Source organism: Nerophis ophidion, linkage group LG12, assembly GCF_033978795.1.
Source record: "Nerophis ophidion isolate RoL-2023_Sa linkage group LG12, RoL_Noph_v1.0, whole genome shotgun sequence".
In the NCBI taxonomy this organism is placed as follows: Eukaryota; Metazoa; Chordata; class Actinopteri; order Syngnathiformes; family Syngnathidae; genus Nerophis; species Nerophis ophidion.
The window spans coordinates 58,471,867-58,496,932 of record NC_084622.1 but is presented as its reverse complement, the minus strand read 5'-3'; the positions used below and the strand labels follow the sequence as shown (position 1 = coordinate 58,496,932).

At 43.5% G+C, this 25,066-nt stretch overlaps 1 protein-coding gene across 3 annotated transcripts in view; it reads right to left on the bottom strand.

The window, feature by feature from the left end:
• hipk2 (homeodomain interacting protein kinase 2) overlaps nt 1-25,066 on the bottom strand; it is a 352,565-nt gene that overhangs the window by 52,733 nt on the left and 274,766 nt on the right. Inside the window, exons 8-9 of one of the 3 annotated variants that reach the window (XM_061917854.1) lie at nt 22,763-22,988; nt 15,108-15,229 (exon numbers count right to left, since the gene is read on the bottom strand). In XM_061917854.1, coding sequence (XP_061773838.1) covers nt 15,108-15,229; nt 22,763-22,988 — 348 coding nt within the window. The remainder of the gene's footprint in view (nt 1-15,107; nt 15,230-22,762; nt 22,989-25,066) is intronic. The other 2 variants (XM_061917853.1, XM_061917855.1) reach the window with 2 other exon arrangements.

Sequence of the window (25,066 nt, the reverse complement as noted above, 5' to 3'; positions counted from 1 at the left end):
TGATGCCAGCAACACGTGACAAAGAAGTTGGGAAAGGTGGCAATAAATACTGATAAAGTTGAGGAATGCTCATCAAACACTTATTTGGAACATCCCACAGGTGTGCAGGCTAATTGGGAACAGTTTGGTGCCATGATTGGGTATAAAAACGGCTTCCAAGAAAGGCTAAGTAATTCACAAACAAGGATGGGGCGAGGGTCACCACTTTGTAAGCAAATTGCCGAACAGTTTTAGAACATTTCTCAACGAGCTATTGCAAGGAATTTAGGGATTTGACCATCTACGGTCCGTAAAATCATCAAAAGGTTCAGAGGATCTGGAGAAATCACTGCACGTAAGCGATGATATTACGGACCTTTGATCCCTCAGGTGGTACTGCACCAAATACCAACACCAGTGTGTAAAGGATATCACCACATGGGCTCAGGAACACTTCATAAAACCACTGTCAGTAATTACAGTTGGTCGCTACATCTGTAAGTGCAAGTTAAAACTCGACAATGCAAAGCCAAACCCATTTATCAACAACACCCTGAAACGCCGCCGGCTTCGCTGGGCACGACCTCATCTAAGATGGACTGATGCAAAGTGGAAAAGTGTTCTGTGGTCTGACGAGTCCACATTTTAAATTTAATTTGGAAACAGAGGAGGTTGTGTCCTCCAGAACAAAGAGGAAAATAACCATTCGGATTGTTATAGGCGCAAAGTTGAAAAGCCAGCATGTGTGATGGTATGGGGGTGTATTAGTGCCCAAGGCATGGGTAACTTACACATCTGTGAAGGCACCAATAATGCTGAAAGGTCCATACAGGTTTTGGAGCAACATATGTTGTCATCCAAGCAACGTTATCATGGACGCCCCTGCTTATTTCAGCAAGACAAGTGTTACAACGGCGTGGCTTCGTAAATAAAGAGTGTGGGAACTTTCCTGTAATATGCACTTGGCTGAGAATATTCCTCATGTCCAAAGTAAAGGGGCTTCAGGGGGTAGAGATGCGCGGTTTGCTGTCTCATCCGCGGAGTCCGCGGATAAACCACGGGTCAGGCGGGTGACATGACGAAAAAATAGATTTTGATTAGATTCGGGCGGGTGGCGGTTGAACCATCCGGAAATATTTTATATACATGGTTCTGGGATCGATATCCTTTGCTATTCAAAGAGCCAATTAAGACCCGTGTCACAAAGCGAAGAAGACACTAGGAGACGCAAATATTCTCTAGAATGACTGCCGGCAGTCACCTAGACAATAAATATTAGGGCGTGCAATGAAGCCATTGGCTTTGTCGCCTACTCCAACATGTACGATCTGCTTGTCAGTCCAGCAACATGTTGTGTGTGGCTTCCGCAGCAACACGCACACGACTGCAAGGCATACTGGGTGACACAGAGTACACTAATGGTTGTGATAGAAACAATTTTAACACTCTTAGTAATATGCGCCACGCTGTGAAGCCACACCAAACAAGATTGACAAACACATTTCGGGAGAATATCCTCACAGTAACACAACATAAACGCAACACAACAAATACCCAGAATCCTTTGTATCATTACACTTCCTGACTATATTATACACCCCCCCCCCCCACCCCACGGTGCGTCCGTAAAGTGCGTCGGTAAAATATATTAAGGAAGTGTCACGGATACAAAGGATTCTGGGTATTTGTTGATTTGCGTTTATGTTGTGTTACTGTGAGGATGTTCTCCCGAAATGTGTTTGTCAATCTTGTTAGGTGTGGCTTCACAGCGGGGCGCATATTAGTAAGTGTTAAAGTTGTTTATATCACAACCATCAGTGTACTCTGTATCACCCAGCATGCCTTTCAATCTTGTACGTGTGATTGCGGAAGCTGCACACAACATGTTGCCGGACTAACAATCGGTTCGTACATGTTGTTGAAGGTGTCAAAGGCAATGGCTTCACAGCACGCCCATATTCTTGTCATCAGGATGAACACCATTGGATATTCGCGAGAACGTTAGTGGCTCCCATTGTCTTCATTACTCTGTGAAACGGGTTTAAATAGCTCTGTGAGTGGTAAAGGTGGCCGACCTCTGATGTATTTCAGCGGGCAGGTGGCGGGCCGATGCGGTTCTGATAAAATATTGGTTCGGGTGGACGCCGGGTGGATGATGACTTTGGTGATGCGGTTGCGGATGTTATAATTGCCTATCCGCGCATCTCTATCAGGGGGCATATATACCCTCTTTCTTCTCTAATGGAACATTGTGGCGTTTGAGATGGGCTTTACAAAAGAAAAACAACATCTTAGGCCTTTTATCAACACAGCATTCTGACACCCTAAGACATCCATCCATCCTGCTGCCACTCTACATCTCTCTCCAAACAGGCGTCTGTGTTGTGTAAGCAGCCTGTCTGCCCCCGAAAAGCTAACCCAGTTAAGAGGCCCTTTTTCCCCCCTCCCTTTCTTCTCAGGCGACCATCACTATCAGCGGCCCGCCGACTCCCACCTCGGCCAAACGCTTCCCGGGTGAAAACCCCTTTGTCACCTCGGGGCTCTGAAAGCCACGGCTCTCACCCCCCGATTGTTTCCACATTTTCTGCATTCCTGCACCAGATAAAGCTTCCGCTGTTTTTCCCCGCGTCTCCTTCGCTGTGCATACCCGCGGAGCTTGGGACATACATAACCTCCACGAGGGGCTGAGGTGAGCGTGAGGGGGGGGGGCAAGACAGAAGCCTTCGAAGAGGTACAGGTGGGGAGGCAGCAAACCCACTGCTATGGTAAGCTAGTGAGACCTCCCACAGTGGAGGAATAAACACCGACACACATACAATACTGCACAGGCGCTTATTAGGTGGGCTGTATAAACCATCGAAATACCTTTGAGGCTTTATTCAACATGACACAGACAACGGGTATGGTTTAGAGCAGTGTTTTTCAACCGCTAGTGTGCCTTGGGAGATTATCTAATTTCACCTATTTTTGTTCATAATATTTTTTTGCAAACCAGTAATTATAGTCTGCAAATGATGTGTTGTTGTTGTTGAATGTTGGTGCTGTCTAGAGCTCGGCAGAGTAACCATGTAATACTCTTCCATATCAGTAGGTGGCAGCAGGTAGCTAATTGCCTCTACCTCAGTAGAAGCATTTAAGTCTCACCTTAAAACTCATCTGTATACTCTAGCCTTTAAATAGACCTCCTTTTTAGACCAGTTGATCTGCCGCTTCTTTTCTTTCTCCCTCCCTTGTGGAGGGGGTCCGGTCCCATGACCATGGATGAAGTACTGGCTGTCCAGAGTCGAGACCCAGGACGGACCGCTCGCCTGTATCGGTTGGGGACATCTCTACACTGCTGATCCGCCTCCGCTTGAGATGGTCACCTGTGGACAGGACTCTCGCTGCTGTCTTGGATCCGCTTTGGACTGAACTCTCGCGGCTGTGTTGGAGCCACTATGGATTGAACTTTCACAGTATCATGTTAGACCCGCTCGACATCCATTGCTTTCGGTCCCCTAGGGGGGGGGTTGCCCACATCTGAGGTCCTCTCCAAGGTTTCTCATAGTCAGCATTGTCACTGGCGTCCCACTGGATGTGAATTCTCCCTGCCCACTGGGTGTGAGTTTTCCTTGCCCTTTTGTGGGTTCTTCCGAGGATGTTGTAGTCGTAATGATTTGTGCAGTCCTTTGAGACATTTGTGATTTGGGGCTATATAAATAAACATTGATTGATTGATTGATTGATTGTAGATGTCGGAAACAGCGGGAGGCAGCGTGCAGGTAAATAGGTGTCTAATGCTTAAACCAAAACTAAACAAAAGGCGAGTGCCCTTAAGAAAAGGCTCTGATGCTGAGGGAAGGCTATGCAGAACGGAACAAAAACTCACCGTTGTGCAGACTGTGACTCAACAGTTTGTTTACATGTACAACTTTCTCCGACGCTGCCACAGTTAGACGTTTTTTTTATGCCACTCCTTTGTTTCATTTTGTCTATCAGACATTTAATGTGCAAATAGTTTGCCGACTTTCTGCACAGTCAGTTTCTACAGAGCCCTAAACTTCATGTGACCTTCCAATTAGCCCACGTACAGTATGCAGAGAGCTTCATGGAATGGGGTTTCCATGGCTGAGCAGCTGCATCTAAGCCAGGGGTGTCAAACTCAAATACAGAGTGGGCCAAAATTTTAAACGGAACAAAGCCGCGGGCCAAGGTGGAACAAAATAAATAAATAAATGATAAATGGGTTGTACTTGTATAGCGCTTTTCTACCTTCAAGGTACTCAAAGCGCTTTGACACTACTTCCACATTCACACACACATTCACACACTGATGGCGGGAGCTGCCATGCAAGGCGCCAACCAGCACCCATCAGGAGCAAGGGTGAAGTGTCTTGCTCAGGACACAACGGACGTGACGAGGTTGGTACTAGGTGGGAATTGAACCAGGGACCCTCGGGTTGCGCACGGCCACTCTGCCACCGCCCCACGCCGTCCCTAATAACCATGTAATAGGGGCCCAAACAAGTTTTGCTTTAAATATTGAACAAGCAAGGCTTATATAACTTTAGTGACATGCAAAATCGGGCTTCACGGTGGCAGAGGGGTTAGTGCGTCTGCCTCACAATACGAAGGTCCTGCAGTCCTGGGTTCAAATCCAGGCTCGGGATCTTTCTGTGTGGAGTTTGCATGTTCTCCCCGTGAATGCGTGGGTTCCCTCCGGGAATGTGAGTGTGAATGTTGTCTGTCTATCTGTGTTGGCCCTGCGATGAGGTGGCGACTTGTCCAGGGTGTACCCTGCCTTCCGCCCGATTGTAGCTGAGATAGGCGCCAGCGACCCCAAAAGGGAATAAGCGGTAGAAAATGGATGGATGGATGGACATGCAAAATCCAGTTTCAAATAATAATAAAAAAATATCAAGGGCAATTCAAATACAATTTTAATAAAAATGTTATGTCTTTTTTTCTATTTGCAATCTTCTGAGGTAAATATCCATTTTTTTCCACAGGCTAATAATGAATTTGAAAATAAAATAACAATAATGAATGAACCAAACATTCAAGCCTTGAAGTAGCAAGAGAAAATGCATGAATAAAACGTTAATTATTGGTCAGTTTCCTGGAAGTTTCCCGGAAGAGTTAGTGCTGCAGGGGGTTCTGGGTATTTGTTCTGCTGTGTTACGGTGCAGATGTTCACCCGAAATGTGTTTGTCATTCTTGTTTGGTGTGGGTTCACAGTGTGGCGCATATTTGTAACAGTGCTCAAGTTGTTTATACGGCCACCCTCAGTGTGACCTGTATGGCTGTTGACCAAGTATGCCTTGCATTCACTTGTGCGTGTGTGTGTGTGTGTAAAAGCCACAAAATTTATGTAACACGCTGTTAGTGTGGAGGAAAAGCGGACGTGACGACAGCTTGTAGAGAACGCTAAATGCACGCCCCCCAATATAGTTGTCCAGGTGGAAATCGGTAGAAATTCGGGAGAATGGTTGCCCCGGGAGATTTTCGGGAGGGGCACTGAACTTCGGGAGTCTATCGGGAAAATTAGGAGGGTTGGCAAGTATGAGTATGAGTGGTAAATGCGGTGTTACAGCGGCACCGACGCTATATAACACCGGCGGGCCAGCTCTAATGCTAAATTGATATTGACTCAAGGGCCAAATTAAATTACACGGCGGGCCAGAGTTTGACACCCATGATCTAAGCCACACATCACCAAGGCCAAAGCAAAGCGGCAGATGCAGTGGTGTAAAACTACATTGCCACTGGACTCTGGAGCAGTGGAGACGCGTTCTATGGAGTGACGAATCACACTTTTCCATCTGGCAATCTGATGTCATCCATCGGATTGCCAGATGGAAAAGCGTGATTCTGGGTTTGGAGGAGAACGGTACATTTTGGACTGCATTGTGCCGACTGTGAAATTTGGTGGGGGAAGAATTATGATGTGGGGTTGTTTTTCTTCAGGAGTTGGGCTTGGCCCTTTAGTTCCAGTGAACTGAACCTTGAATGCTCCAGAATACCAAAATATTTTGGACAATTCCATGCTCCCAATCTTGGGGGAACAGTTTGGAGCGGGCCCCTTCCTCTTCAAACATGACAGTGCACAAAGCAAGGTCCATAAAGACATGGATGGCAGAGTCTGGTGTGGATAAACTTGACTGGCCTGCACAGAGTCCTGACCTGAACCAGATAGAACATCTTTGGGATGCATTAGAAAGGTGACAGAGAGCCAGGCCTTCTCGACCAACATCCATGGTGGAAAATTCCTATAAACACATTCCGCAACCTTGTGGACAGCCTTCCCAGAAGAGCTAAAGCTGTAATAGCTGCAAAAAGTGGACCGACATCATATTGAACCCTATAGGTTAGGAATTGGATGGCACTGCAAGTTCATGTGTGAGTCAAGGCAGGTGGCCAAATACTTTTGGCAATGTAGTGTACCGTATTTCCTTGAATTGAATCCATTATTATTATATAGTAATAATACTAATAATAATAATGGATTAGATTTATATCGCGCTTTTCTATTGTTATATACTCAGAGCGCTCACAGAGAAGTGGGAACCCATCATTCATTCACACCTGACTAGAATGACTGCCAGGTCACACTCGTTTCGCAAAATAATTAGCGCATGTTTAGCATTACCGCCGGCTCAGGATTAACGCCTGGTCAAACTCGTTTCGCAAAATATTACTTTTATTAGCGCATGTCTAGAATTTCCGCTGGGTCAAAATCGTTTTGCAGAATAATTAGCATATGCCTAGAATTCACGCCGGGTCAAACTCGTCACGTCACGAGTGACTCTTCACCTGTCATCATTTTCAAAATGGAGGAGGCTGATTTCAATCATTTTAAATTGCATAAAGGGAAGAAGATTAAGAGCTATTCAGTAGGATTTAAGGTCCAAGTTATTGAATATGCTAAATAGAACAGTAAGCAGCTATGTTTTATTAATATACCGTAGCTGCGTGTGTCAAATATGAGTCATTAAATGACTCCCGCCCCCTGGTGGTAGAGGGCGCTAGTGATCCTACTTGGCTGCAGAAAAAGTGACAACAAGCAGCAAGAGTGAGCAGCGTGTGTTTATTTTTTCCTCTCGCTTGCACTTTTAACGTGGAGGATTACATATCTAAAATAAAAACGTTTTCTAAACTGGACTTTCAATCAAAGCAGGAGGTAATAAAGGAAGATCTCCATCGAGACAGAGAGACTTTTAAAACTGAAGAAAGATAAGGAAGACTTCTATAAACAAGTTATCGATGCTTTTGATCAGAAGGAGCTGCGCATGGACTTTTTGAATTGAATTGAATTATATTTATATAGCGCTTTTCTCTAGTGACTCAAAGCACTTTACATAGTGAAACCCAATATCTAAGTTACATTTAAAGCAGTGTGGGTGGCACTGGGAGCAGGTGGGTAAAGTGTCTTGCCCAAGGACACAACGGCAGTGACTAGGGTGGCGGAAGCGGGAATCGAACCTGCAACCCTCAAGTTGCTGGCACGGCCACTCTACCAACCGAGCTATGCCGCCCCATTTATAAGTAAAGGTAAGACCATAATAGAGTTTTTTAATTAAATGTGCTTTTCATGATGGTATCCTTACATCATACTCAAATTTTTAAGCGCAGGTGTTACGATCAACTTCATGGATCGCTTGTTGCTTACTTTTCTGTATGTTTTGATCACGTTTGGACCCTGCCGATCCCTTCAGTTGAACACTTCCTTGTTTACATTCGTCACCATGGTTACTTAATTACGCCTCCTGCTCGCACTCCCGAAGCACACCTGTTTTGATTGATTGTGTTGTATTCAAGACCGCCTGCTACCTCAGTTCCTCGTCGCCAGTTTGTTTGCACCACGCAACATTTACGTCAGTTTTGTCCGTTTGTATTCTCTCTGCTAAGTGTAGCTTAGCCTCCGCGCGCTCGGCTCGCGCTTTTTGAACTCTGCCTTTTTGCTCACGTTTTGTGTTCTGCTTCCCGTGCATTGGCAAACTTTCATTTTACCGTTTGTACAAGTTTTCTTTTTTGTACTTTTTATATTAAAACCTGTTCCTACCTTCACTCCTGCTTCTTTTGATCCCGCGCATCGAGAGGCGACACTCCCCGGCGTTACCGTAACAGCAGGCCTACATTTACCGCATGCCTTTGGTAAGTGCCGGAGTGAGAAGAGATTTTAAAATAATTAGCACATTCTTCATAACTTTTATGGACAGAATTTCTAGGCGCAGTCAAGGCGTTGAGGGGATCCGGTTTGGTGACCGCAGGATTAGGTCTCTGCTTTTTGCAGATGATGTGGTCCTGATGGCTTCATCTTGCCGGGATCTTCAGCTCTCGCTGGATCGGTTCGCAGCCGAGTGTGAAGCGACCGGAATGAGAATCAGCACCTCCAAGTCCGAGTCCATGGTTCTCGCCCGGAAAAGGGTGGAATGCCATCTCCGGGTTGGGGAGGAGACCCTGTCCCATGTGGAGGAGTTCAAGTACCTAGGAGTCTTGTTCACGAGTGAGGGAAGAGTGGATCGTGAGATCGACAGGCGGATCGGTGCGGCGTCTTCAGTAATGCGGACCTTATATCGATCCGTTGTGGTGAAGAAGGAGCTGAGCCGGAAGGCAAAGCTCTCAATTTACCGGTCGATCTACGTTCCCATCCTCACCTATGGTCATGAGCTTTGGGTCATGACCGAAAGGATAAGATCACGGGTACAAGCGGCCCAAATGAGTTTCCAGGTCTCTCCCTTAGAGATAGGGTGAGAAGCTCTGCCATCCGGGAGGAACTCAAAGTAAAGCCGCTGCAGAGGAGCCAGATGAGGTGGTTCGGGCATCTGGTCAGGATGCCACCCGAACGCCTCCCTAGGGATGTGTTTAGGGCACGTCCAGCTGGTAGGAGGCCACGGGGAAGACCCAGGACACGTTGGGAAGACTATGTCTCCCGGCTGGCCTGGGAACGCCTCGGGATCCCCCGGGAAGAGCTAGACGAAGTGGCTGGGGAGAGGGAAGTCTGGGTTTCCCTGCTTAGGCTGCTGCCCCCGCGACCCGACCTCGGATAAGCGGAAGATGATGGATGGATGGATGGATAGCACATTCTTGCCTTTACCGCATGCCTTTGGTAAACGCCGGAGTGAGAAGAGGTTTTAAATTAATTAGCGCCCCGGCGGCAATTCAAAGAAATACGGTATGTCCATTTCTAGCTCTAAGCTACTGCTATCGATTAGGACCGGATGTTTCCAGCAAGACCTCACAGGGTTCACTGTGACATTTGCTATGCCAACTAATAGTAGGGACACTTGTCATTTTTACCTGCAATTTAAAACGTAACAATTAGCTCTTATCTCGGAACACTCTTAAGTTGAGGTCCATATTTGGCGAATCTCTGAATTATCTGGTCTGATAGGCCCTCATCCTAGCTTCTCTTGACCTCCGAAGGTCCTCTAAGACCTCCAATTCAGAGCGGCGGATTCAGAAGCAGCCCTGGAGCTAATCACCATTCGGTATCTGACAGATTAAGCCACCATAGAAACACAGGCTCACGCACGCGCGCGCACACACACACACACACACACACACACACACACACACACACACACACACACACACACACACACACACACACACACACACACACACACACACACACACACACACACACAGTAAGAGCTTTGTCGCCTGTCTGCCTACTGCATGATTAACTGGAGATAAGGGAGCGCTTCAAACTCCCAGGATTCTCAGGGATATTTAAAGCCTTCCCGGAAATTTCCATAGGGGAAAAAAAGAAAAAAGAAGAGGAGGTGCGATGATGGAAACGGTGGACAGTGCGTGTGTGCTCTGAGAGAGCAATGCACAAGTCACTCCCTGTTATTTTCAATAAATGTACATTAGCACCTCCGACGTACGGTGAAGGCCTTCTCTGTGTGACAGCCTCCTGCCTCGTGTGCATCGGAGCGTGGCGGCCCGGGCTTCCAGGGAGCTCGGCTGCCAGCGAGGAGAACAGAGTGAGAACTCAGCAAGAGAGAGAGAGACTGGAAGTAATGCACGGGAGAACTCGGCCCGAATTCACTCCAAAAAAATACAAATAAAACAGCTTTCAACAAGGGACCAGGACACTAACATTTCTAACCTATTCTTGGTTTCTTAGTGAAGGGCTTCCAAATACTGTTTGCTAACACTGTAATTCCATTCATTTTTCTACCGCTTGTCCCGTTCGGGGTGGCGGGGGTTGCTGGAGCCTATCTCAGCTGCACATTGGTGGAAGGTGGCGTACACCCTGGACAAGTCACCACCTCATCACAGGGCCAACACAGATAGACAGACAACATTCACACACTAGGGCCAATTTTAGTGTTGCCAATCAACCTATCCCCAGGTGCATGTCTTTGGAGGTGGGAGGAAGCCGGAGTACCCGGAAGGAACCCACGCAGTCACGGGGAGAACATGCAAACTCCACACAGAGAGATCCAGAGCCCGGGATTGAACTAAGGACCTTCGTATTGTGAGGCAGACGCATTAACCCCTCTATCACCGTGCTGCCTAAAACTGGAATGATTAAATCTAAACTATAGAACAAGATTATTTACACACCTCTGAATGTATCCAGGAACACTAATATCAAAAGTCACAATGTCCGATAGAGTTCTAAAAAAAAAGCTATGACGGACCACTTCAGAAAAACGGAATAGAATTTAAATGTTTTGTTCCTGAATGGGACAACCAAAATGTACGTGAAAAAAGTGCGATTTACAATAAGGGCAGCACGGTGGTAGAGGGGTTAGTGCGTCTGCCTCACAGTACGAAGGTCCTGAGTAGTCCTTGGTTCAATCTCTCAAACTCCATCTTTCTGTGTGGAGTTTGCATGTTCACTTCCAAAGACATGCACCTGGGGATAGGTTGATTGGCAACACTAAATTGGCCCTAGTGTGTGAATGTGAGTGTGAATGTTGTCTGTCTATCTGTGTTGGCCCTGTGATGAGGTGGCGACTTGTCCAGGGTGTACCCCGCCTTCCGCCCGATTGTAGCTGAGATAGGCACCAGCGCCACCCGCGACCCTAAAGGGAAATTTCCGATAGAAAATGGATGGATGGATGATTTTCAATATTAACTATGAACAATAAAACACTGAATATTAACAACATATAAACATTGCTCCTCTTTTACTTCTCCGACCAGCCCCTCCTTAAACATCTTTTACATCCATCCATCCATTTTCTACAGCTTATTCCCTTTCGGGGTCGCGGGGGGCGCTGGCGCCTATCTCAGCTACAATCGGGCGGAAGGCAGGGTACACCCTGGACAAGTCGCCACCTCATCGCAGGGCCAACACAGATAGACAGACAACATTCACACTCACATCTTTTACAATCAAGCAAAAATGTAACAAACTGCAAAATATGAATGCAAAGTGTAAATAACATCTACAACTGGGGTCACCAACCTTTTTGAAACCAGGAGCTACTTCTTGGGTACTGATTAATGCAAAGGGCTACCAGTTTGATACACACTTAAAGAAATTGCCAGAAATAGCCAATTTGCTCAATTTACCTTTAATTATATTTTATTATTAATACTTAATGATATTTATCTTTGTGGAAACACTGGTCATCTAAAGGATTTGTCACAATAAATATATATAGAAACAGATACATATCAATATGCCATCCATCCATCCATCCATCATCTTCCGCTTATCCGAGGTCGGGTCGCGGGGGCAACAGCCTAAGCAGGGAAACCCAGACTTCCCTCTCCCCAGCCACTTCGTCTAGATCCTCCCGGGGGATCCCGAGGCGTTCCCAGGCCAGCCGGGAGACATAGTCTTCCCAACGTGTCCTGGGTCTTCCCCGTGGCCTCCTACCGGTTGGACGTGCCCTAAACACCTCATGCAACACTTTATATTTATATTATATTTTCTCAAAGTGCACATCTTTCAAACTGAACATTTTCAAATGATTACTTCCAAGACAGTCTTGTGAAATCACAATATTTCATTTTAACCCGCTAGCCATTAACATTTTTTAACAAATCATGAATTACTTTGCACCATGTTTGTACAAATAATAACTCATGTAAAATACAAAAGTCAGCTCTCAAAATGTTTAAATAAATCATGTCACACTTTGAACTGGACACCGAATCTGTTATCTGTTTCTTTGTCAGTTAGTGGGAAATGAATATATTTAAACAAGTGAAGACCATGTCTTTAAAATATTTTCTTCGATTTTCAAATTCTATTTGAGTTTTGTCTCTCTTGCTAGTAAATAAATACAATTTAAAAAATAGAGGCAGCTCACTGGTAAGTGCTGCTATTTGAGCTATTTTTAGAACAGGCCAACGGGATACTCATCTGGTCCTTACGGGCTACCTGGTGACCCCTGATCTACAATATGATATATTATCACTTTTATGCACAAATTTGTTGTAAAAATCTGCTTCCGCATCTGTTCCTGACACATGCGTTTCGGGCTGGCTGCTCTGAAAACAAACCCCGCCCACTCTGCTTTGTTCCTCTCTGAGCTGCTGTGACGTAGATCAGTGGTTCTCAACCCTTTTTCCAGTGATGTACCCCCCGGGAACATTTTTTTAATTCAAGTACCCCCTAATCAGAGCAAATAATTTTTGATTGAAAAAAAGAGATAAAGAAGTAAAATACAGCACTATGTCATCAGTTTATGATTTACTAAATTGTATAACAGTGCAAAATATTCTTCATTTGTAGTGGTCTTTCTTGAAGTATTTGGAAAAAAAAGATATTAAAATAACTAAACACTTCTTGAAAAATAAACAAGTGATTCAATTATAAATAAAGATTTCTACACATAGAAGTAATCATCAACTTAAAGTGCCCTCTTTGGGGATTGTAATAGAGATCCATCTGGATTCATCAACTTCATTCTAAACATTTCTTCACAAAACAGAAATATTTAACATCAATATTTATGGAACATATCCACAAAAAATCTAGCTGTCAACACTGAATATTGCATTGTTGCATTTCTTTTCCCACTTTATGAACTTACATTCAAATTTTGTTGAAGTATTATTCAATAAAAATATTTATAAAGGATTTTTGAATTGTTGCTACTTTTAGAATATTTTTTAAAAATCTCACGTACCCCTTGGCATACCTTCAAGTACCCCCACTGACGTAGACTACCGCAAATTTCAACCATTGAAATACTTTCTATGAGGGGTGTGGGAAAAAATTGATTCGAATACAAATCGAATCTAATAAATTGTGCGATTCAGAATCGATTCTCATTTTTAAAAAAAATCTATTTTTTATTTATTTATTTATACATTTTTTTATTAATCCAACAAACCACTACACAACAATACCATAACAATGCAATCCAATTCCAAAACCAAACCTGACCCAGCAACACTCAAAACTGCAATAAACAGAGCAATTGAGAGGAGACACAAACACCACACAGAACAAACCAAAAGTAGCGAAACAAAAATGAATATTATCAACAACAGTATCAATATTAGTTATCATTTCAGCATAGCAGTGATTAAAAATCCCTCATTGACATGATCATTAGACATTTATAAAAAAACAAAAACAACAACAATAGTGTCACAGTGGTTTACACTTGCATTGCATCTCATAAGCTGGACAACACACTGTGTCCAATGTTTTCACAAAGATAAAATATAAAAGTCATATTTTTGGTTTGTTTAATAGTTAAAAAAAATTTACATTATTTCAATCAGTTGATAAAACATTGTCCTTTATAATTATAAAATCTTTTTTTTTTAAATCTACTACTCTGCTAGCATGTCAGCAGACTGGGGTAGATCCTGCTGAAATCCTATGTATTGAATGAATACAGAATCGTTTTGAATCGGAAAAATATCGTTTTTAAATCGAGAGTCGCGTTGAATAGAAAAAATCGATATATTATCGAATCGCGACCCCAAGAATCGATATTGAATCAAACCGTGGGACACCCAAAGATTCGCAGCCCTACTTTCTATAGTTCAAGACTTACGCTCATTTAAAAAGAGCACTACACATCATAATGGCGGCTACAGTTTGGATATTAAAGGTCTAAAGCAGGGGTGCCCATTACGTCGATCGCGAGCTACCAGTCGACCGCGGGGGGTGTGTCAGTCCATCTCCAGCCAGGCTTTTAAAAAAAATAGACCTAAAAATGAGTGATCATCAATCTTCACCAAGACGTCACTTAAATGACATTCACGGTACCGGAGGGTCTTGTGAGATGACGCTGGCTGCTGCAAGATCATTATTATGAAAATATGACCGAGAGGAAGGCCAGAAACACTTTTTATTTCAACAGACTCTCGCGCCGTACCTTTCGTCAAAACTCTAAAGGCCGACTGCACATTTCCTATCTTCACAATAAAAGCCCTGCTTCATGCTGCCTGCGCTAACTAAATACAGAGTCTCGGAAATCTGGCGTGCACAAGTGATCCCTCAGAAAGCTGGCGTGCACATCACTTGTGCATGCCAGCTTTCCGCGACTCTTATTTTGTTAGTGAAGATAGGAAATGTGCAGTCGGCCTTTAGAGTTTTGACGGAAGGGACGGCGCGAAAGTCTGTTGAAATAAAAAGTGTTTCTGGCCTTCCTCTCTGTCATTTTTTCATAATAATGAACTGGCAGCAGCCAGCGTCATCTCACAAGACCCTCGGGTGCCGTGAATGTCAATCAAGCAAGCTACGGAATTTGCCGCCAATGTTTTTCTTGTAAAGTGTATGGAAGCTGGATGAATTAGATGCCAAAAACCAACCACTTTCATGTGGTATTGTACAGAAAGGACAACTTTTTTTCTCCTCCATTTGAAAATGTGGGCGTTATCATCATTACTGTCTGATTCCAATCAATGCAAGTCATCAGAATCAGGTAATACACCAACTTATATTCTTGTCTTGGTGAAAGAAAGACATCTATATGTGTTACACATGCTTGTATTATCATTAAACACATTTAACTTGTTTACAAAAATGTCTCTTTCATAAATAAATAAATATAAATGATATATATAAATGAGGTAGATCCCCTCGAGTTGGTCAATTGAAAAGTAGCTCGCCTGCAGAAAAAGTGTGGGCACCCCTGGTCTAAAAGAATTATGTAGAACGTCCAACGGGCCGTATTTTGCCCAGGTCTGTGACTTAAGATTAGATGTCATTGTACCTGAGTCAGGAGGCCAGGTTGGATCTGCAGAGGCTGGGCGCCCGGAGCCTGTGTCACTATGGGCACAGCATTCTCCATCCGCATGGAGTAACTGTTGTGCTTGGAAGGAGATGCCTGCAGTCCTATCGATGAGAAAACAAGAAGAGAGAGTGTGCTGAAAAGCCTCTGTTAATTAGAATTATGCAATATTTCAGGAACATAACTACGTATCTATGTGTGAACGACAAAACCTTTGTGTTAAAGTAAAGTCAAATTAAAGTACCCATGATTGTCACACACACGCTAGTTGTAGTGGAATGTGTCCTCTGCATTCCACCCATCCCCTTGTTCACCCCCTGGGAGGTGAGGGGAGCAGTGAGCAGCACCGGTGGCCACGCCCGGGAATCATTTTGGTGATTTAACCCCCAATTCCAACCCTTGAAGCTGAGTGCTAAGCAGGGAGGTCATGGGTCCCATTTTTTATAGTCTTTGGTATGATTCAACCGGGGTTTGAACTCACGACTTAGCGATCTCTAACCACAAGGCCACTGAGCAGGTTGTATGTTAAGCTTAAATTTGGCGACCCAAGACAAACACAAAACTATAGTCAAGTCAATTGTTTGTATATATTGTATATATAATTAGTGCAAAGGTCTAATATGTACACAGGGATATTTCACATGCCTGTACTGTGTATAAAATTGAACTACGTTCATGTTGTTTATAATGTTGTTTATAATGTGTATTTATAATAAGTTGTGCAAAGGACATTTTATAATTTTCGAAAGTTTATTTTGTACTTAAAATTGTAATATAGGGTTAGGCGTAATAAGTGTTTAACTTCAGCCTAAACCAGGGGTGGGCAAACTTTTTGCCAGGAGGGCCACATTGTGTTCTAAGATTTGACAGGGGGGCCGGGCCAGGAACAGATGGATGGAGTGTTTGCGGGAAATAATATAAATGACATGTAAAAGCCAGTACGTGAGAGGATCCATGCGTTTGTTACGTCTCGTCTCGACTACTGTAACGTATTATTTTCGGGTCTCCCCATGTCTAGCATTAAAAGATTACAGTTGGTACAAAATGCGGCTGCTAGACTTTTGACAAGAACAAGAAAGTTTGATCACATTACACCTGTACTGGCTCACCTGCACTGGCTTCCTGTGCACTTAAGATGTGACTTTAAGGTTTTACTACTTACGTATAAAATACTACACGGTCTAGCTCCATCCTATCTTGCCGATTGTATTGTACCATATGTCCCGGCAAGAAATCTGCGTTCAAAAGACTCCGGCTTATTAGTGATTCCTAGAGCCCAAAAAAAGTCTGCGGGCTATAGAGCGTTTTCCGTTCGGGCTCCAGTACTCTGGAATGCCCTCCCGGTAACAGTTCGAGATGCTACCTCAGTAGAAGCATTTAAGTCTCACCTTAAAACTCATTTGTATACTCTAGCCTTTAAATAGACCTCCTTTTTAGACCAGTTGATCTGCCGCTTCTTTTCTTTCTCCTATGTCCCCCCTTCCCTTGTGGAGGGGGTCCGGTCCGATGACCATGGATGAAGTACTGGCTGTCCAGAGTCGAGACCCAGGATGGACCGCTCGCCTGTATCGGTTGGGGACATCTCTACGCTGCTGATCCGCTTGAGATGGTTTCCTGTGGACGGGACTCTCGCTGCTGTCTTGGATCCGCTTGAACTGAACTCTCGCGGCTGTGTTGGAGCCACTATGGATTGAACTTTCACAGTATCATGTTAGACCCGCTCGACATCCATTGCTTTCGGTCCCCTAGAGGGGGGGGGGTTGCCCACATCTGAGGTCCTCTCCAAGGTTTCTCATAGTCAGCATTGTCACTGGCGTCCCACTGGATGTGAATTCTCCCTGCCCACTGGGTGTGCGTTTTCCTTGCCCTTTTGTGGGTTCTTCCGAGGATGTTGTAGTCGTAATGATTTGTGCAGTCCTTTGAGACATTTGTGATTTGGGGCTATATAAATAAACATTGATTGATTGATTGATTGATGATTTGGCCTACAAACATGTAACATATTATGAGTAGGCAGCAAGGCTCATTGTACAGTTTTTTTTTTTTTTCAAATGCATTAATTTCATTTGATTAAGAATAAACACAGTAGATAAATTCACAGTATACATTTGATTTACTTGAATTACTTACATTTGATTATCACAGAATAACAGCAGAGAAACTCACAGTTTCAGTGGGAACAGTGTTGTTGATCTCCATTTTTGGCCAATGCATCAACGTCTGGAGTGAGTTTGTTTGTGGCAATTCTCAGAATAGCTCCGAGATGCTGGTCAGTTAAGCTGGATCTGTGACGGGATTTGTTGATGTTCACAGTTGATCTGCCGTTTCTTTTCTTTTTCTCCTATGTCCCACTCTCCCTTGTGGAGGGGGTCCGGTCCAATCCGGTGGCCATGTACTGCTCGCCTGTGTATCGGCTGGGGACATCTCTGCGCTGCTGATCCGCCTCCGCTTGGGATGGTTTCCTGCTGGCTCCGCTGTGAACGGGACTCTCGCTGCTGTGTTGGATCCGCTTTGGACTGGACTCTCGCGACTGTGTTGGATCCATTATGGATTGAACTTTCACAGTATCATGTTAGACCCGCTCGACATCCATTGCTTTCCTCCTCTCCAAGGTTCTCATAGTCATCATTGTCACCGACGTCCCACTGGGTGTGAGTTTTCCTTGCCCTTATGTGGGCCTACCGAGGATGTCGTAGTGGTTTGTGCAGCCCTTTGAGACACTAGTGATTTAGGGCTATATAAGTAAACATTGATTGATTGATTGATGACGCTGAATGTCTGCTCACAGACTTAGGTCGAGCCAAACAAAGTTAGCATCATCTTTAGCAAAGTGGCGGCTGATATTGTACTCTTTGTAAACCGCGACAGTTTCTTGGCATATCAGACACAATCTTTAATCGGACTTCAGTCAAAAAATATTTCGTTGTCCACTCTGCATTAAATACTCGGCACTCACTGTCCACTTTTCTTTGCTTTCAATCAATCAATCAATCAATGTTTATTTATATAGCCCCAAATCACAAATGTCTCAAAGGACTGCACAAATCATTACGACTACAACATCCTCAGAAGAACCCACAAAAGGGCAAGGAAAACTCACACCCAGTGGGCAGGGAGAATTCACATCCAGTAGGACGCCAGTGACAATGCTGACTATGAGAAACCTTGGAGAGGACCTCAGATGTGGGCAACCCCCCCCCCCTCTAGGGGACCGAAGGCAATGGATGTCGAGCGGGTCTAACATGATACTGTGAAAGTTCAATCCATAGTGGCTCCAACACAGCCGCGAGAGTTCAGTTCAAGCGGATCCAAGACAGCAGCGAGAGTCCCGTCCACAGGAGACCATCTCAAGCGGAGGCGGATCAGCAGCGTAGAGATGTCCCCAACCGATACAGGCGAGCGGTCCATCCTGGGTCCCGACGAGCGGTCCATCCTGGGTCTCGAGTCTGGACAGCCAGTACTTCATCCATGCTTTGATGAGCTCATTTTTACAGAGGGGCTCACAGAACAAAGCTAAGGAGAAGAAGGGAGTAATATCCCACAGGCTAAAAAGGTCAATGAGCGCCATGTAGTGGGGAAACGCTCTATTACAGGGATATGGTGAAACGAACAAGGTTTACCGACGATAATAATATGAAATGTAATTTAATAATAGAATTTAATGGGTGGCTCCTCCTTAATGATAGTCAAGCGCTGAAAACGCATACGGGAGGCAGAAGCCTGAACATTGATGAGTTTTTTTTTTTTTATAATTTGGACAAGTTCCACGGGCCGGATTAAAACGTTCAACGGGCCGTATACGACCCGCGGGCCGTAGTTTGCCCATGTCTGGCCTAAACCCTTTCGGTCTGCAACATTTTTTACTTTCAATATATGAATGTACAACTTTTTATTTTCAATCTATGAATGTACAACTGTTTGTTTGCTTTGTTGACCATTGACCGAAGAACAATAAACAAACAAAAAAAAAAACATTTATGGGCCATTACACCGACTTGGTACCATTTGCTTGTTGTACCTGTAAAAATATTTTTTATAACTAATGCAAAATTATAAAAACTAAATTTTGATAATAATTACGTGGAAATACTCAAAATGTGTATTTTGTCATTTTAGTCAACTTTATGTCATTTTTGAACAATGTTCTTCAGCCGAAGATGACTCGTTGAGTAACAGAGTTGAAAGTAGCAAAAGTAACTTTGAGCATCCATCCATCCATCCATTTTCTACCGCTTATTCCCTTTCGGGGTGGCGGGGGGCGCAGGCGCCTATCTCAGCTACAATCGGGCGGAAGGCAGGGTACACCCTGGACAAGTCGCCACCTCATCGCAGGGCCAACACAGATAGACAGACAACATTCACACTCACATTCACACACTAGGGCCAATTTAGTGTTGCCAATCAACCTATCCCCAGGTGCATGTCTTTGGAAGTGGGAGGAAGCCGGAGTACCCGGAGGGAACCCACGCATTCACGGGGAGAACATGCAAACTCCACACAGAAAGATCCCGAGCCTGGATTTGAACCCAGGACTGCAGGACCTTCGTATTGTGAGGCAGACGCACTAACCCCTCTGCCACCGTGAAGCCAAATGCATGAAAAATAATCACAAGACATTTATGCATTGGTAACACTTTAGTATGGGGAACATATTCACCATTAATTAGTTGCTTATTAACATGCAAATTACTAACATCCATGCATCCATCTCAGCTATATTATTGGCTCTTAGTTTGTCATTATTAATGCCTTATTCTGCATGGCCTTATTATACAACCAGGCAGCCATTAACTAAAAGTTTTCCCTCAATAATCTCAGATTTATTGCTTATTAGTAACCCTGATAAAGCTGACAGTTGACTTTGGACTATTTAGGAGTGAGGAAATTTCATGACCGGATGCACAGGTGGCATCCTTTGTCAGTTCCACGCTGGAAATCACAAGTTATTAAGACACCTGATTCTTGGATGGGTTGGCAATTACTTTTGGCAATATAGTGTATGTATCTGACCCTGTTATATATAACTTCCCAAAATCAATTAATTGCATTTCATCAGTTTAATGGCATTTACGCTCAACAAAGCTCAGAAAAGTATGTTAATGGTGTTTAGGCTCCATCAGATGTTTAGGGGGTGCTGGGGGGGGCGGCATAGCTCGGTTGGTAGAGCTGCTGTGCCAGCAACTTAAAGGGTTGCAGGTTCGATTCCCGCTTCCGCCATCCTAGTCACTACCGTTGTGTCCTTGGGCAAGACACTTTACCCACCTGCTCCCAGTGCCAGCCACACTGGTTTAAATGTAACTTAGATATTGGCTTTCACTATGTAAAGCGCTTTGAGTCACTAGAGAAAAGCGCTATATAAATCTAATTCACTATAAATATAATTCACTGGTACACAAAAACAATATTTTCTTGTTTTTTCAATCGGCAACAATGAGATTTAATCAGTTTTCATTAAAAAGCCATCATCATTTACCCGGATTACAATCTGTTAAAAATAGGAGTCCAAAATAGTTCTTAAGAGAAAGTGTGCATGTTTTATGTGTATATCCTATTTTAACAAAGGTGCATTAAAAACACAATGCATTTTTTTTTTTGTTAAACATGCAGTTCTTTTGTGCTGTTTGCACAGACGGCCTCTTCCTGGCATGTTCGCTTTTTGCTGTGAAGCTCAGCCAAGCGCCCAATAGGCAGCATCTATTTTAGCCCACTATGACAACCACATAAGGCAATTAATTATTAAAAAATTAAAAAATGGTGTTGGGTTTACCCCTTACACTTAATCCTACACCTCTAACAAGTCAGCTTTGAGGCATTGCGTGTTTATTTACAGTATATCCCATGAAATGGGTTATAAACTTGTCCGTATTTAGAGGCAGTGTAAGGCCCATTGCACCCAATTTGTATCCCCAGGAAATAAAATGTATGAATGCATGATCACATTAACTGTGAAATGCTTTAGTTTTATGAAGCAAAGTGTCCTGACTGCATATTTAATAAATGCTAAACACAATAAAACAAATTTCTTTCCATTTAAATTACTATTTTCCTGCCCATACTTCCTAAAATCAGACTTTACCCAGAAATACAGTGAGGCAAAAAAGAATTTAGTCAGCACCGATTGTGCAAGTTCTCCCACTTCAAATGATGACAGAGGTCTGTAATTTTCATCATAGGTACACTTCAACTGTGAGAGACAGAATGTGAAAAAAAAATCCAGGAATTCGCATTGTAGGATTTTTAAAGAATTTATTTGTAAATTATGGTGGAAAATAAGTATTTGGTCAACCATTCAAAGCTCTCACTGATGGAAGGAGGTTTTGGCTCCAAATCTCAGGATACATGGCCCCATTCATTCTTTCCTTAACACGGATCAATCGTCCTGTCCCCTTAGCAGAAAAACAGCCCCAAAGCATGATGTTTCCACCCCCATGCTTCACAGTAGGTATGGTGTTCTTGGGATGCAACTCAGTATTCTTCTTCCTCCAAACATGACGAGTTGAGTTCATACCAAAAATGTTACGCCTGTTCGGCATCGTGGTGCCGGGTTCGATTCCTTCGAGGAAGCGCCGAAATTGAACACAGCAAAGGTAAGGTTTAACTATTTATTTGAATAACAAAAGGTGCTAGAAAACAAAAATACTGAATCTAAGAAAAAGCAAACAAAAGACGCTAGCATGAAAGCTAGGATAAACAAATAGTAAACTAAACTGGCACATAGGCACACAAAGGGGAAAACAAAACATTTAGCATGAGAGCTAAGAATGAATAGAATTGCGCAGCGTGAGAGCTCGCGAGAATAATACAGGAATTGCATGTAAGCAAAAGTGCAAAGTTGTGTGAAAACAAACTAGAGTCCCAGGCAGAAGAATGAAAAAAGGAAGGCTTATGAAGGGAAGGTGATTAACGGAGAACAGGTGTGCAGGAACCGGGAGTAACAGCTGAAACTAATAAGTAACCATGGTGATGGACTAAACGGGGAATAAACGGTGAATGAGAACAAAGACGGAAAAACAAACAATAATATGTGAAGATCCGAGTCACGGATCGCAACAAAAAAGTTCTATTTTGGTTTCATCTGACCACATGACATTCTCCCAATCCTCTGCTGTATCATCCATGTATCCATTTTGGTATAAACTCAACTCGTGGTGTTTGGAGGAAGAAGAATACTGAGTTGCATCCCAAGAACACCACACCTACTGTGAAGCATGGGGGTGGAAACATCATGCTTTGGGGCTGTTTTTCTGCTAAGGGGACAGGACGATTGATCCGTGTTAAGGAAAGAATGAATGGGGCCATGTATCGTGAGATTTGGAGCCAAAACCTCCTTCCATCAGTGAGAGCTTTGAGTGGTTGACCAAATACTTATTTTCCACCATAATTTACAAATAAATTCTTTAAAATTCCTACAATGTGAATTCCTGGATTTTTTTTCTCACATTCTGTCTCTCACAGTTGAAGTGTACCTATGATGAAAATTACAGACCTTAGTCATCATTTTAAGTGGGAGAACTTGCACAATCGCTGGCTGACTAAATACTTTTGTGCCCCACTGTAAGTTCAGCAAATGCATGGGGTTTTCACTCTGTGTTGCTTTCCTGGGTGCTAATGTGTTCACACCGGTACGACCGACATACCTTGGAAGGCAGGAGGACAGACGATGAGCGCCTGCTGGAAGGGATCGGGTCGGGCAGCACAGAGCTGAGGAGCCCCGGTCTGCAGAGGCATGCTCCTTTGGGCCACAGCTGCCATGGAGGCAGCGGAGGGCTGGTAGAGTGCAGATTGGTAGTTTAGTATGGAGACATCAGGACTTGCAAAGGAAAGGGTGGCATTGTTGGTGGAGGAGGGAGCCAGGTTGGTAGCCTAAAGGATTGATGGAACCACAATGGACAAAGAAAACATAAGAACGGTAATAGCAGGGAAATTGCATACAGGTGGGAAAAGGCAATACAGACTCGAGACGAAGGAGAATTGCCAGGATTTGTTGTGAACCAAAAGGAAGATGATATTGATATGATAGTTAATGAGAGGCAATCAAGGCTAAAGTTAATCAATCATCAGAGAGGAAACAACATATGCTTCTGTGGTGCATAGTCAACAAGCTTTAGCAATAATTGGGACTTGTCAAAATTTAAGTGTGAGACTCCGTAGATCAGGGGGGCCCATTACGTCGATCGCGAGCTACCGGTCGACCTCGAGGGTGTGTCAGTCGATCTCCTGCCAGGCTTTTAGTAAAATAAACCTAAAAATGAGCGATCATCAATCTTCACCAAGACGTCACTTGATTGACATTCACGGCACCCGAAGGTCTTGTGAGTAGAGGCTGGCTTCTGCGAGATTATTTTTAAGAAAAATTGACCGAGAGGAAGCCGAGAAACACTTTTTATTTCAACAGACTCAAGCGCCGTACCTTCCGTCAAAACTCTAAAGGCCGACTGCACATTTCCTATCTTCACAATAAAACGTGTGAGTGAATTATATTTATATAGCGCTTTTCTTTAGTGACTCAAAGCGCTTTACATAGTGAAACCCAACATCTAAGTTACATTTAAACCAGTGTGGGTGGCACTGGGAGCAGGTGGGTAAAGTGTCTTGCTCAAGGACACAACGGCGGTAACTAGGATGGCGGAAGCGGGACTCGAACCTGCAACCCTCAAGTTGTTGGCACGGCCACTCCACGACCCGAGCTAAACCGCAATGCTTCATGCTGCCTGTGCTAACAAAATAAGGCAGGCAGCATGAAGCAGGGCTTTTATTTTGAAGGTAAGAAATTTGCAGTTTTTAGTGTATTTTACAGCTGATTCAAGACATGGATCCAAACCGACCCGTTAAAATAACAGAAATCCAACACAAGAGGAAGGTTAAACAAGTTGAAATACTTATTGTTACCATTTAGTGGTCAATTGTACGGAATATGTACTGTACTGTGCAATCTACTAATAAATGTCTCAATCAATCAGTCAATCAAAGTTTGTCAGTTAGCGGACTACTTCCTGGCTCATGGTGCGTTCCATTAAAGGGGAGCTGTACTTTTCACAATCCTTATGTAACACAAGAACAGATATGTTTGCTTTATGCATTTTAAGTCGCTAAATTACGGCAGGTATGAGGTGGCTAAGAATGCAGCTAATGGGAATACTCTGTTACGCCTCTAAAAAAACATTAAAAAAGCGCCATCAATACTGCATGTGAGTCTTACGACGTTCATATTAACTGAGTTTTAGCGATACTGTTATTATAATCCTTAATACAGACAAATTATTTTTAGTAACGCCATGATCACAGAGAGCTGACTATGCAGTTACATTGCTTGTATTTTACAGACTCCTATTAAATACGTGGGGTGGTCAAGCTAGCTCCGTTTTCAATGGGCACCAGGCGCCATTTAGCCTAAAATGCCCTGTTTGTGTTGTTTTCGGCTGTACGAACGTTCGAAACGCGAAAAGCATAAATGTTTCTTCAGAGTTCCTCGAGAAGTAATTAAAAAGAGAGGAAAAACTGTGAGATTTTACAAAACGACGAGAAAAAAGCACACAGCTCACACTCCAGTCCAAGGGAGCAAAGTCAAAAAATGCTTTTTTTTGCAGTGATCACTTCGTTAAAGGTTTGTTTGATATACTTTTATCTCTTGTTTTGTACTTAGTATTACTGATATATGATGACTAATGGTTCAGTAAAGCTTATTCTGTTTAGCACACATCTTCTAAAACTTGTAGATCATCCTCAGTATATTCAGGCTCAAAAATATAAGGTTTTGGATCATTATTCTCCCAAAGTAATCGCTGTTGGCTCTCATGAAGTCTGCTATGAGTAGTAGTATTGTTGTTTTTAAAAGGAAAAGTGAACATTGTAGTGTCTCTGTGAAATGAATACGCCACCAAATGCTTAAAATGACCAAAATACGTAAATATTACATGTTATCATGAACATGTATATTACTA